Source organism: Osmerus eperlanus, chromosome 14 (genome assembly GCF_963692335.1).
Source record: "Osmerus eperlanus chromosome 14, fOsmEpe2.1, whole genome shotgun sequence".
NCBI classification, from domain to species: Eukaryota; Metazoa; Chordata; class Actinopteri; order Osmeriformes; family Osmeridae; genus Osmerus; species Osmerus eperlanus.
Window position 1 is genome coordinate 5,436,813 of NC_085031.1, and position 13,014 is coordinate 5,449,826.

The following is a 13,014-nucleotide window of genomic DNA, read 5'->3' on the forward strand; positions in this document are numbered from 1 at the left end:
ACAGACAATCTGGCTAATGACTGTAGTCACGTTGCCCCGATGATGCTGCATTTCAAAATGGCCAACGAGCAGAGGTCATGTGATCTATAAACTGGTCAAGTGACCAGTGGTCTTTACAGCACAGGAGGTAGCAGCTGAGGTAGGTCCTGTGATACCCCACCAACACTGGGGACCACTGTTCTCTTCGCCTCCCTCCGGGGCAGGTGATTGGCTCCCCCTGGTCTCTGCATCACATGACTGCGGTCATAAATAGTCTCATGGTTTAGAATCCCTTTGGGATCAGCTGAATAGAGGTTGGCCAATGCTCTGTCCTTTTCTTTGTCTCTGTCTCTTTGTGATTCTGTCTGTCTGTCTGTCTGTCTTTCTCTCTGTCTGTCTTCTCTCACTCACCTCCTTCTCCTTTCCCCCCCTGGGACCTCTCTGTAGTAAAGGAGGTCAGAGAAAAGCTGGTTCTTCCACACTGGTGGAGTGGCCTGCTATCCAATGCCTGCTGCAGGCTGTCTAGAAACCCCCAACAGCCAGCAAGCCAGCCCATCAACCAACCAGCTAGCCAGCCAGCCAGCCAGCCAGCATACCATAAACATTTAAGTGTATGTGGGTCTGTATGTGTGTGTGTGACAGGCAGACTGCACGGGCTGCTGCAAGAAGGGAGGAAGGCAGGCCGACAGGGAGGTTGTGAAGGAACACGGTGTTCCAGGTCTCTGGCCCCCGGGGCTCCTCCTCTCCAACAGCCAGGCTAGGACCATAGAACTCAGGGAACATCGCCCCCTGCTGGACAGCACACGCCACCGCAGTCCCTCTGTGTTCCTTGGTGAAGAGGCGACCGGTGCCTGTGCTGCTCCAGGCCTCTGTGGGGATGGGATCCTTCCTTTATGAAAAGCAACTAAACCTCTCCTTCCTCCTCCCTCTCCTCTCCACTCTCCTCTCCTCGTTCAGGAGTCCCCCCAGGACAGCGCCATCACCAGGGACATCAACCGGACCTTCCCGGCCCACGACTACTTCAAAGACACGGGCGGGGATGGGCAGGACTCACTGTACAAGATTTGCAAGGTGGGCACTGTGTGTGTTTGTGTGTGTGTGTGTGTGTGTATTGTCACCGCTGTAAGCTCCCCCCTGCTCCTCACCTTCCCAGTCGGAGTTCATTATGTTGAGACCGACTCCCTCTTAATGAGGGAAGTGGGTCAGTGGGTTGACAATGTGATAGATGGTACTGCACTGCAATGAAGTGTGTGTGTGTGTGTGTGTGAGAAAGTGTGCGTACCAGCCAGGGGGCTCTGATCCAATACCAGATCAGTGCAGCAGCGCCTTCACATCACTGCTCTGCATTATTTAGCCGGAGATCAGGCTCTCCATTAGCAGCTGAGGATGTAGGAACTGATGTAGGATCCTGGGGTTCCCACCAGCTCACACACAGCAAGCTCACTCGGCTAGATCAGGCAGTGTGTGCGCGTATCAGTCAAGTAGTAGGAGTGTGTGTGTGTGTGTGTGTGTGTGTCAGTCAGGTAGTGTGTGCTCTCCCACTCAGTAATGGGCCAGACCTCCAAGGGAATGGAGGGAGTTCAATCCATATCCTGGAACAGCTCGCCTGCTTCCTGTCATTGACCATATCCGGGAGCTAGCTCATTACTCAAGGCTTGCTCAGTGGGCTATCCTTCAAATAGTCAGTCACCGAATCAGTCAGTCAGTTAATCACTGACTCGCTCACTTACTTAACCTGTCTCTCTCTCTCTCTCTCTCTCTCTCTCTCTCTCTCTCTCTCTCTCTCTCTGCGTGTTACAGGCCTGCTCAGTGTTGTCCTGTCTCTCTCTCTCTCTCTCTGCGTGTTACAGGCCTGCTCAGTGTTGTCCTGTCTCTCTCTCTCTCTCTGCGTGTTACAGGCCTGCTCAGTGTTGACCTGTCTCTCTCTCTCTCTGCGTGTTACAGGCCTACTCAGTGTTGTCCTGTCTCTCTCTCTCTCTGCGTGTTACAGGCCTGCTCAGTGTTGACCTGTCTCTCTCTCTCTCTCTGCGTGTTACAGGCCTGCTCAGTGTTGACCTGTCTCTCTCTCTCTCTCTCTCTGCGTGTTACAGGCCTGCTCAGTGTTGACCTGTCTCTCTCTCTCTCTCTGCGTGTTACAGCCCTGCTCAGTGTTGTCCTGTCTCTCTCTCTCTCTGCGTGTTACAGGCCTGCTCAGTGTTGACCTGTCTCTCTCTCTCTTTGTTCCAGGCTTACTCAGTGTATGATGAGGAGATTGGCTACTGCCAGGGTCAGTCCTTCCTAGCTGCAGTGCTGCTGCTACACGTGAGTTCTTCCATCACCCCACACAGTCCCCACAGTTCCATACGTGTGGTCCTACCGTCCATCGGTCTATGATGAACTCTACATCTGTCTATACTGTGGTATGGTATGCGTGTGTTCCTACTGTGCTGTTAACCTGCCTGTGTTGTGCTGCTTGTATGTGTTCATGTTGCTGGGTAGATGCCAGAGGAGCAGGCCTTCAGCGTTCTGGTCAAGATCATGTTCGACTACGGACTCAGGGACCTCTTCAAGCAGAACTTTGAGGATCTACATTGCAAGTTCTTCCAGCTGGAGAGGCTCATGCAGGTGTGTGCGTGCGTGCGTGTGTGTGTGTGTGTGTGTTGAAAGGCTTACCGCACGCCGTTGTTTATGCACATTTGCTCTGCCTGCTGCTGTTGAGTTGACCCTTTTCTCTTTTTCTGTCTCTCTCTTTCTCTCCCTCTTTGTCTCTCTCTCCCGCTTTGTCTCTCTCTCTCTCTCTCTTCGTCTCTCTCTGTCTGTCTGTCTCTCTGCCTGTCTCTCTCTTTGTCGCTCTCTGCCTCCCCAGGAGTACATCCCAGACCTCTATAACCACTTCCTGAACGTGGGCCTGGAGGCACACATGTACGCCTCCCAGTGGTTCCTCACACTCTTCACCGCAAAGTTCCCCCTCTACATGGTCTTCCATATCATTGACCTGCTGCTCTGTGAGGTACACACACACACACACACGCTCACACACACACACACACACACACACACTCACTCACTCACTCACTCACTCCTCACTTATCTGCAGCCTTGCATTTCTTTACATGTGACTGATTTTTTCGATTTTTTTCCCTCTCTCCCGCTCTCTCTCTCTCTCTCTCTCTCTCTCTCTCTCTCTCTCTCTCTCTCTCGCAGGGCATTAGTGTGATTTTCAACGTAGCTCTGGCCCTTCTGAGGGTAAGTCGGTTCTCTTTCCTTCATACACACTCGTATTTCTTCGATTAAACGCCGCCCTCGAATAAATGCCGCACCAAAAATGAACAACAGGAGGTTGTGTCTGGCCGGCACCCGTGCAAACACACATTCACCCTGTGTTCTGTCTCCGCCCCCTCCAGACCTCCAAGGACGACCTGATCCAGACAGACTTCGAGGGGGCGCTCAAGTACTTCCGGGTCCCGGTTCCCAAGCGGTACCGGTCAGAGGAAAACGCTAAGAAGCTGATGGAGCTGGCCTGTGGCATGAAGGTACCTAAGCTCTTCAGATCTAGGTGTGTGTGTGTGTGTGCGTGCGTGTGTGTTGCTGTGTGTGTTATGATCGTTCAATGTTAGAGAGGTGCTGCAGGTTGACCAGCAGGGGGCAATGTAGACCTGTATCAGAATCTCCCTGAGCCAAAGTGACAGGAAGAGGAAGACTTTGTCAACATGTACACATAATCCAGGCCTATATTTGGGTTGTGATAAGTAGCACTATGTTACATAGGTTGTTAACCTAGCAGATTACCTGTGACCTCAATGCCCTATAATCTGCCCTCTGAGAAGCAGGGGTCAGTATATGGTGAGGATACACACACACTTCAGGTGGGGCAGGCTCAGAGCTCAGGTGACACAGATCAGAGAGATTAAGCCTGACAGGGGCTGTACTGAACCCACCGAGATCAGAGGACACCCTGGGTCACCCTGGGTTCATGGCCCTCAGGTGTCCATCCCTCCTGCCCCCTCCCTCCTGTCAGCCTCTCTACCCTAGTATCTACATCTGAAGGATGAGACACTTTGACTGATTACCAATGAGCCTTTGCATAGTTTGCAGAGGTAAATTGCTCATGGACATCGACATGGAACCAGCTTTCACTAACTGAATGTATTACTGTGGATGGCAAGATAAGCTACTTTAAGTTAATGAAGTAAGAGGATTTTCTGTCTTAGTTGGTTGTCATCATGTATAATTTCACTATATTAACGCCATTTTTCGAACGAAGCGTGGGATGTTTGGTTTTACGGTCGTTTTGTGTTTTAAGGAGCGACAGTTGGCTTCTGTTAGTTTTGAGCGAATTTAGGGTTCTGTTGCTGTAGGTGATAAGATGCCACTGGTCCCATGACATGCCAACGTGCGCACTGTGATGACGTCAATCTCTCAACCTTCATATATTCTGGCCCAGTCACTGCCTAAGCTGTGCTATGCAAATAACATTCACATTTTGCATAATAGTCGTGCACACACACACTTTCTAGCTTTTTCTCTGTCTCTTTCTTTCATGGCAAGGCAGGAGGTGTGTGTGTGTAGACCCAGTCAGTGTGTTCGGTTGTAAGAGCTGTCTGGCAGACAGATTGGAGCTGGGTTTGGATACACCACCTCTTGCCCTCCAACCTCATTTGAAACTTTACTTCTGTCAGTTTCTCCCCACACACGCGCCCGCACACACACACACACTCACACACACACACACACACACGAACACACACTCACACACACACACACACACTCACACACACACACTTGCCCTGGCCCCAAAACACTATCTCTCTTTTGCACGTTCGCTCTTGCTTGCACAAACGCACACACCATTCCATATAGGCCAGGCTGTCCTGATTCTGCCAACAAAACCAGTTATAGCAGGTGGATCGGCCTCCAACACACACATAAACTCACACACTCTCACACAAGCACACACGCACACACACACGCAGTGATACTGTAGCCTTCACTGGGTCCATTCTAAGCCTTCTTTCTCCACAACACAGCATGGTAGTGTACCACAGAGCTGTGGCCAGCAGGACAGGAAGCACTGGCTGCTCAATAGAGCTCATTCACACACAACACACACACACACACACACACACACAGTGATATACAGACGGGTTCCACACACACACACACACACACACAAAACAAATCTACCCACACACACACACACACTGATCTACAGACAGGGTACACACACACATACACAAAACACACACAGACTTAGTGATGTACAGACAGGGTCTCCACACATGCAAACACACTCACGTGCACACACACGCAGACTCCCAAGCTCCACAGTACAGTACATTTGAAGGCAGAGTCCAATCCAGCATTAGCAGACAGATACACACTTGTTTTGATGGCTTACCAGGGTCATGTCCTGAACATGCTGAGGCTTGCTCTTGGCCAATTGATGTTTTATGATTGATTAAATGGAATGAGTGTTAAAGATGTGTGTGTTTGTTAGCTAGTACTACTGAAATGATACTGGACCACAAAAAACCCCACAACCCTGCCCCTCATAACCCTAACCCTGTCACCTCCACCCTGTCACCTCGTAACCCTAACCCTGTCACCTGCAGATCAGCCAGAAGAAGCTGAAGAAGTATGAGAAGGAGTACCACACAATCAGAGAGCAGCAGGAGCAGCAGGAGCCTCCCATCGAGAGATACGAGGTGCACACACACACACACACACACACACACGCATACCACACACACACACACACACACATACCACACACACACGTACTGAGGTACATGTGCTCTCTTTGAAAGGATAGATGGATGCAGGAAAGTTGGGGGACCAGTACTGGGATTTAAACCCTACTTTTGAGCCCTAGTTCTACTGGTACATGCCATGTACCTTCCCATTCAATTGAATGGGACAATGTTTCCAAACTTCTGACTGGTATTGTATGTCTCACAGACGATCCTCAGTATGATCAAAGGTTGGTGTCTTTATGAGAGGAGTCCAGTTAAACATTATAGGCCCCCTCACAGTCACGGGATGGCTAGGCAAGGAGGACACCATCAGGGACACACACACCTCTGCCCCACGGCTACACCTCCCCTCCCTTAAACATCTCTTCTCTTCCTGTGTGCCTCTCCCTCCGTGCAGAGAGAGAACCGCCGTCTCCAAGAGGCTAACATGCGTCTGGAGCAGGAGAATGACGACCTGGCCCACGAGCTGGTCAGCAGCAAGATCGCCCTGCGCAAGGACCTGGACAATGTAAGGCCACGGACTTCTGTCTGGACGGGAGTTTGTGTCACCTCAATATTTTGTGTGTCTATGACTTCATTTGACACTGGGATTTGTGTTTGTGTATGTCTCCCTCTCCCTCTCTCTCCCCGCTCTCCCTCTCTCTCCCTGCTCTCTCTTCCTCCCTCTCCCTCTCTCTCCCCTCTCTCCCTCTCTCTCCCTCCCTCTCCCTCTCTCTCTCCCTCTCCCTCTCTCTCTCTCTTTCGCTCTCCCTCCCTCTCCCTCCCTCCCTCTCTCTCCCTCTCTCCCTCTCTCTCTTTCGCTCTCCCTCCCTCTCTCTCCCTCTCTCTCCCTCATTCTCCCTCCCTCTCTCTCCCCTCTCTCCCCCCCCCCCCCTCTCTCTCTCTCTCTCTCTCTCTCTCTCCCTATCTCTCTCTCCCTCTCTCTCCCTCTCCCTCTCTCTCTTTCGCTCTCCCTCCCTCCCTGTCTCTCCCTCTCTCTCTCTCTCAGGCTGAGGAGAAGTCTGATGCTCTGAACAAGGAGCTCCTGATGACCAAGCAGAAGCTGGTGGAGGCTGAGGATGAGAAGAGACGTCTGGAGGAGGAGTCTGCACAGGTCCGGCCGTTTAAAGGCACATTCCACCCAATACACAGCTTACCCAAGCTATCTCAAGGAACATTGTCATTGTGTGTATATATTAGGGGGGGTAACGGTACATGTATTCGTACCGCAAACTGACAGTACGGACGTCACAGCTGGGTGCAGGCAGTCAGACGAAGAACACCTCTCAGTCAGTCACAGGCGTTTCTACTTCATGGAAACGGATTATGAGGTCAATCACGTGTGTCTGTATCCTGTGTATCATGAATCATCCATAAAGAAGCCCCTCTGAAACGAGCTGATTCAGCTGCTGTGTCAGCATCATCACCCAACACTGCTCAGTTTGGCCGGAGCTGCTCTGGAGTCTTGATATGTCAATTAGCTAAGTGAAAGTATGTAAAACAAAATGCTAAACGGGCACTCATCAGACTTAACGTCCAATATCTCAGTCCCAAGTCCCAAATTGAAAATGTTAGCCGTTTTCACAGTCGTGTAGACAAGATTTTCATGAACAGATGGACATAGTCAATGTAGACAAAGTTTAGACTGTGGCTTTGCCGTGATATGAAAGGAAACCTAGCATTTGGGATTTGTTGCTTTTTCCTGTTGTACTGAACTTGTATTGACCCATGACTCCTCTGTACCGTTACACCTCGGGTGTGTATATATATATTACGTGTGTGTGTGTGTGCCCACAGCTGAAGGAGATGTGCAGGCGAGAGCTGGATAAGTCCGAGTCTGAGATCAAGAAGAACGGCTCCATCATAGGAGAATACAAACAGGTGTGTGTGAGCTCACAACACACAGTTGCATGTGTGTGAGGAGGCGCGCGCGTGTGTGTGTGAGAAGAAGAAGTGCCGTCGGTGTGTGTGTGAAAGTTGTCCTCAGATGTGCAGAATGAAGGCTGTCCTCGGTGGCTCACTGGGTAGAGATGTACCACATGGACCAGGGCCTCACCAGGGTAGGAGGGGGAGGAGATGGGGGGGGGGGGGACAGCAGGGGAGGGGGAGGAGATGGGGGGGGGGGACAGCGGGGGAGGGGGAGGAGATGGGGGGGGGGACAGCGGGGGAGGGGGAGAAAGGCTTGAGATGTGAGACAGATGGAGGTCAGACCACAGGCAGAGGGAGGGAGGGGGGAAAAGGCTGAAGGAGAGATGGCCCATCTGCAGCCAGAGAGGGTTCACCGTGCACCGGGTTAGGTAGAACGCCTTGTGTCTCATCTATCTTTCTGTGGGCGTTTCGGTGTGTGTGTATGTGTGTGTGTGCGCGCCCGCGTGTGTGTGTGTGTATTTGTTGATCCCGACACGACAGCAGTGCTAATACACTTACGATAAGAGGATGCAGTCACAGGGATTAAATATGAAGGAAGGTCAGGAAGACCACAAGGCAGTGGGGAGGGAGAGGAGGGAGGAGGGAGACACAGGATGGAGGAGGAGGGTGGAGGACGAGACACAGGATGGAGGAGGAGGAGGGAGGAGGAGACACAGGATGGAGGAGGAGGAGGGAGGAGGAGACACAGGATGGAGGAGCAGGATGGAGGAGGAGGAGGGAGGGGAAGGAAGGAAGAGAACTCAGGTCTGGTGTTGGCTGATGAGGGTTGCGTTCGGGTTAGCAGATGTCAGATCTCTGACCTCCACACAGTTAAATACAGCTCAACATCCTAACCTTGACCTCTTTGTTTGGGTGTGTGTGTTTTGTGTGTGTGTTGTGTGTGCGCGTGTGTGTGTGTGTGTGTAGATCTGCTCCCAGCTGAGTGAGCGCCTGGAGAAGCAGCAGACCGCCAACAAGGCCGAGCTGGAGAAGATCCGGGTGAGTCACCATGATGCGCCGCCGTGATCACATGACCAGTAGCCCAGGAAGTGATGCCTCTGCGGGACATGACCTTTGACCCTGATTCAGTACAGTCAGTGGTCTGTGTTCTGCCCAAGGTGGACGGAGGGAACGATAGTGAGAGAGAGAGAGAGAGAGAGAGAGGGAGAGGGAGAGGGAGAGGGAGAGGGAGAGGACTGTACTCAGGCAGCAGTGTGTAAGAGCTCCTCAACCTGCCACTTAAGACCCCATCATCCAGACTAGAGCACTCTACTACAGCTGCTGGGCACAGCCTGTTGTCCGCCCCCCCCCCCCCCCCCCCCCCAGGACCGCGACAGAGGAGGAGAGGGAGATTGGATTATGAGCAGGCGGTTCGGTAGTACTTACCGTGAACCAGAGAGGCCCGAGAGGAAGGGAGAGAAGGAGGGGGGAAACAGTGTGGCGTGTAGCTGGTTCTAACCATGCGTGTGTGCCCTGGCCGGGGCGTGGGACCTGGGCGTGTCGTGCAGCTGAAGGTGGAGGGCTGTGAGAAGTGCAGCAGCCTGTTCAACAAGGAGGGCAGGGTGAAGGCGGTGAGCTCGGCGGCCCTGGGCAGCGAGGAGGAGGCCGACGAGGAGAAGGAGGAGCTAAAGAGCCAGCTGAGGGAGATGGAGCTGGAGCTGGCCCAGACCAAGCTGCAGCTGGTGGAGGCAGAGTGCAAGATCCAGGTAGGGGTGTACACACAACACAACACGCACACACACACACTACTTTTAGACGTGGTGCTGATCCATCCCGGCCTGCCTTTCCCTCTGGCCAGGATCTTGAGCACCACCTGGGGCTGGCTCTCAACGAGGTCCAGGCTGCCAAGAAGACCTGGTTCAACCGGACGCTCAGCTCCATCAAGACTGTGACGGGAGCCCAGGGCAAGGAGACCACCTAAACGGACCATGGAACGTCAGCGCACACCCTCGACCCCCCCCAACCCGACCCCTCCCCCTGACTGTTCCCTCCCTCCTCCTATCTGAGCGCCTCCATATTCCCTCCCCTCCCCCCCTCCCCCCCTCTCTCTCGTGGACCTGAGCATAGCCCACAGAGGGGGGGAGAGAGGTTTTAATAGAGGACAACCTCCATGGTACCACTGCCCCAAAACGATGTACTTACTGATTAGAATAATGAATATAGAAAGACTTCCCGTTTAGGTCTCTATACTACTGATATTTAACTTGACAGATACACAGACAGGCAGACAGGCTGACAGACAGGAGATGAAGGTGCCGTACTAACCTGTGATGAAACACTCCCGTCCTTCACAAACAAACTACTGGCACAAACACACACACAGACCAACAAATGAGTCAGACTCCAAACTAGGTACGAGAGCTAACAAATGCATTTTTAAACTGAGCTTTTTCTAATTTCTGTTCAAACAAAATCTTTCTTTTCTATGTATGTACATGACAATGCGTATGTATAGTGTGTGTGAAAAAAGACTGAGCTGTGTGTGTGTGTATGCGCGCAAGTGCGCGCGTTCCGGGAGAGCACTAAAGCAATTGTGTGTGTGTGTGTGTGTGTGTTTAAGCATGAGTGTGTGTGTGGGATCGAGTGTGTATTTGTGCATGCTTGTGTGGGTGATTAGGTTCTCGAGGACCTGGTGTTTCCTGTGACGTTCAACTGTGTATGATGTGTCAGGAAGAGGAAGTGGGTGGCAGGAAGGGGAGGAGCTATATGACGAAGCCTTTGATGCGAAGGTTGAGCTGAGGATGTAACTGTACATAGATAGAGTAGGATCATGTGACTTGTGCTGATGCCAAACCCGGGTTAAGCACATGATCATATTTGAGGTGTACTTGATTTGCCTAGCCCAGCACAACTGAACAAATTGAAGATCCTAAGCGTACACACTCCTGCATGCGAGGGGTGGTAAATTAAGGGCACCTCAAGTGCATGTGGCCCTGGTTGGGTTGGGAGTAGTAGGGCTAAATCATGGGAAGTTGTTGCAGATTGGTGCATCTCTTTGACCACACCCACGTCCGTTTTTTAAGAGCTGACTGCTCCACAGGCCCCTCCCCCTAGGGTAGATGGTTTACTACCTTGTAGGTTAGGTGAAACTACACATGATACCTACTAGATGGATACACAACACATGCACAGACACACACTTGTGGCGGCCACTTACCATTTAGGGAGGAACTTTCACCGGTGTTACAGTCGATATTACATGACACTGTGTACTCCGGGGCCTCGGAGGGTCAGGCAGACTAAGGAGGGAGACAGGTCTGTACTAGTCTGTGGGGGTGAGGAGGGTCAGGCAGACTAAGGAGGGAGACAGGTCTGTACTAGTCTGTGGGGGTGAGGAGGGTCTTGGCACCTTATGGATATTTATTCTGGGATGTGGCTTGTTCAAAGTTGTGGCTGTAGCAGGATGAAATGTTGTCACAGGAAGGCTGTGGTTTCTGTGTTTGCTGAGAACAACAGCAGACTGTTGGCACTGGGTTGTACATAAGAAGCATTATGATATGACGAATATATGACTTTTTTTGTTTATGATTTTGTATTTCTACTCCTCTGTAATTCTGAAAACTAATGTTGCCTAATTGTACCATGTTACAGATTAATGACATTTAGATTTGTTTTAATTTCATCTCTTTATTTTGTTTTTTTGTTTTTTTTTGCTCAAAGCTTCCGTCTTAAGTGTCCAACTGCTGTCTTATCCGTTATGCCAAAACGTACCTTTATCATACAATATTATCAGCGTGTGGACATTGTAATAGTGTACTAGGTTGCATTCTATATACTTCATGAATTTCAATAAAAAGCTATGAACACAGCTTATCCGTCTAACTGTCTTAGTAAATAAGTTGCTACACTTCAGTAGCCATGATCGCTGCTTTCGGTGGCTTCACGTACTTCGATGATCTTGTGAAGAGCACTTTTATTTTTAACAAGGTAAGAAGGTCGACGTCATCAGCGTGAACATCACTTCAAAGCTGGCATTGCTGCTAGTGTGCTGGATACGTCATACACGTTAGGCACTCTGTATCAAACCTTTTATCATTCCAGACAAAACCTTACCAGGAATATCTAGAGAACGTTATTCTTATCTCAGGTGTTTGTGTGTTTTTGATGTTTTTTTCCAACCCGCTTGGGATGTCTGTTGGTATAAGCAATCAAACTTCTGTGTCTGTCATTTCAATAAGCCTGACATCCTATTTCAACTCATTCCAACATCCGCTCATGCCCCCGTGAATATCATTCCTAATAACAGTTTGCTTTACTCAATTCTATTTCCATCCCTTTGTGTCGCGTTTCTCTAGTGACTTAATTGTCACAGCAGAGGCATTCTGTGTGAGATGTGTGAGATATGCTTTCTTTTTGTGGCTGAGTCTTCAGCAACGAGCTAGGCTATTTTTGCTTGCGTTTAACAGTTGTTCTTCACGTAAAATTAACAGGGCGTATGGACCGTTGTGGCTTTGCTTCAAGCCTACGGCGCGTTTATTACCTTAAGGACCATAAAGTTATCACCTCGGACAGAAGTTGGCAGCGTTTCCAATGCGGCCGCGGGGCGCTAGGTGTGGGAAACCTCTTACCTACACAGAGCGAGCGTCAGCACTACGCTTTAGACCCTCCTCTTTCTTGCGGCCCGGTCCCTGCGCACATGCATCGCTATAAATACAGAGAGCAAATCGTCAGGGGGCCGCGGGGCACGGGCGGAATGTTGATGAACTGGAGCTGCACTATCATAAAAGTAATTTGGAAAAGGTTTGAAAAGAGGTGTGCGCGCACGTACTTGAGATTGACATAAAGCCCCCTTCCAACATGTTCCTCTATCACTCACGCGCACCCACACCCGAAACTGACCCACGATCCTGTCTCTTTCTAATCAGTGTTCTGTTTTGCTTAGAGACAGGAAGGGACAGAGATAGTGACATGTAGCAAGATGTCAAGCTTCCTCAGCCAACCAGCCAGCCAGCCAGTCAGCCAACCAACCAGCCAGCCAGCCAGCCAGCCAGCCAGCCAGCCATCTCCACTCCAGGCTAAACGAGGATCTGTGTCTCCTGGTCACGCAGCCGTCTGTTGAAGGACTGAACCTCCTGCTGGCCAAGGCTGATGACTCCTCCAGATGGAGGGGAGTCGACGAATAGGAGAGAGAGGGGGAGGAGAGAACCGGGAGGTTTCATAAACGATGTACTTACTTTCTCTGAGGAAGGTGGGGTGTTAGGAACAAGCTGGGGTGAGTATGAGGTAATGGTATGTGTGTTGACGGGCTGCCCATGATGGGCATGTAGAGCTGAAAACCCATCTGTGCATCACCTCACATGCATTCTAATAACTCAATACAGTGCAACCAACCAAGGGCTGGATTCTCCCAAGTGGATGTCTCTCCTTGTCTTGCTTCCCTAGCACTGCATACATTGATGTATTTACACATGGTGTT

The 13,014-nt window shown here is 50.9% G+C and overlaps 1 protein-coding gene across 2 annotated transcripts; it reads left to right on the forward strand.

Annotated features, from left to right (window-relative positions):
• The first annotated feature begins 897 nt into the window (after window positions 1-897).
• LOC134034419 (rab GTPase-activating protein 1) lies at window positions 898-11,406 on the forward strand. Of its 2 annotated transcripts, XR_009932232.1 has the most exons (14): window positions 898-1,050; window positions 2,206-2,280; window positions 2,458-2,583; window positions 2,825-2,968; window positions 3,163-3,204; window positions 3,363-3,491; window positions 5,571-5,663; window positions 6,109-6,219; window positions 6,700-6,804; window positions 7,488-7,571; window positions 8,526-8,597; window positions 9,107-9,304; window positions 9,397-10,853; window positions 10,909-11,406. XR_009932232.1 is itself a non-coding variant. In XM_062478988.1 (13 exons), exons 3-13 carry the CDS (start codon window positions 2,458-2,460, stop codon window positions 9,517-9,519), a joined length of 1,227 nt encoding a protein of 408 aa, XP_062334972.1. In that variant the 5' UTR covers window positions 898-1,050; window positions 2,206-2,280; the 3' UTR covers window positions 9,520-11,406. The 2 variants fall into 2 exon arrangements, 1 of the variants encoding a protein (XP_062334972.1); XM_062478988.1 differs by having other exon boundaries at window positions 9,397-11,406.
• The last annotated feature ends 1,608 nt before the right edge of the window (window positions 11,407-13,014 follow it).

Coding starts and splice junctions, on each gene's coding strand:
- LOC134034419 (XM_062478988.1), top strand. CDS start 2,458: ATGCCAGAGGAGCAGGCCTTCAGCGTTCTGGTCAAGATCATGTTCGAC. Junction 6,805..7,487: donor TGGAGGAGGAGTCTGCACAG/GTCCGGCCGTTT, acceptor GTGTGCCCACAG/CTGAAGGAGATGTGCAGGCG. Junction 7,572..8,525: donor TCATAGGAGAATACAAACAG/GTGTGTGTGAGC, acceptor GTGTGTGTGTAG/ATCTGCTCCCAGCTGAGTGA.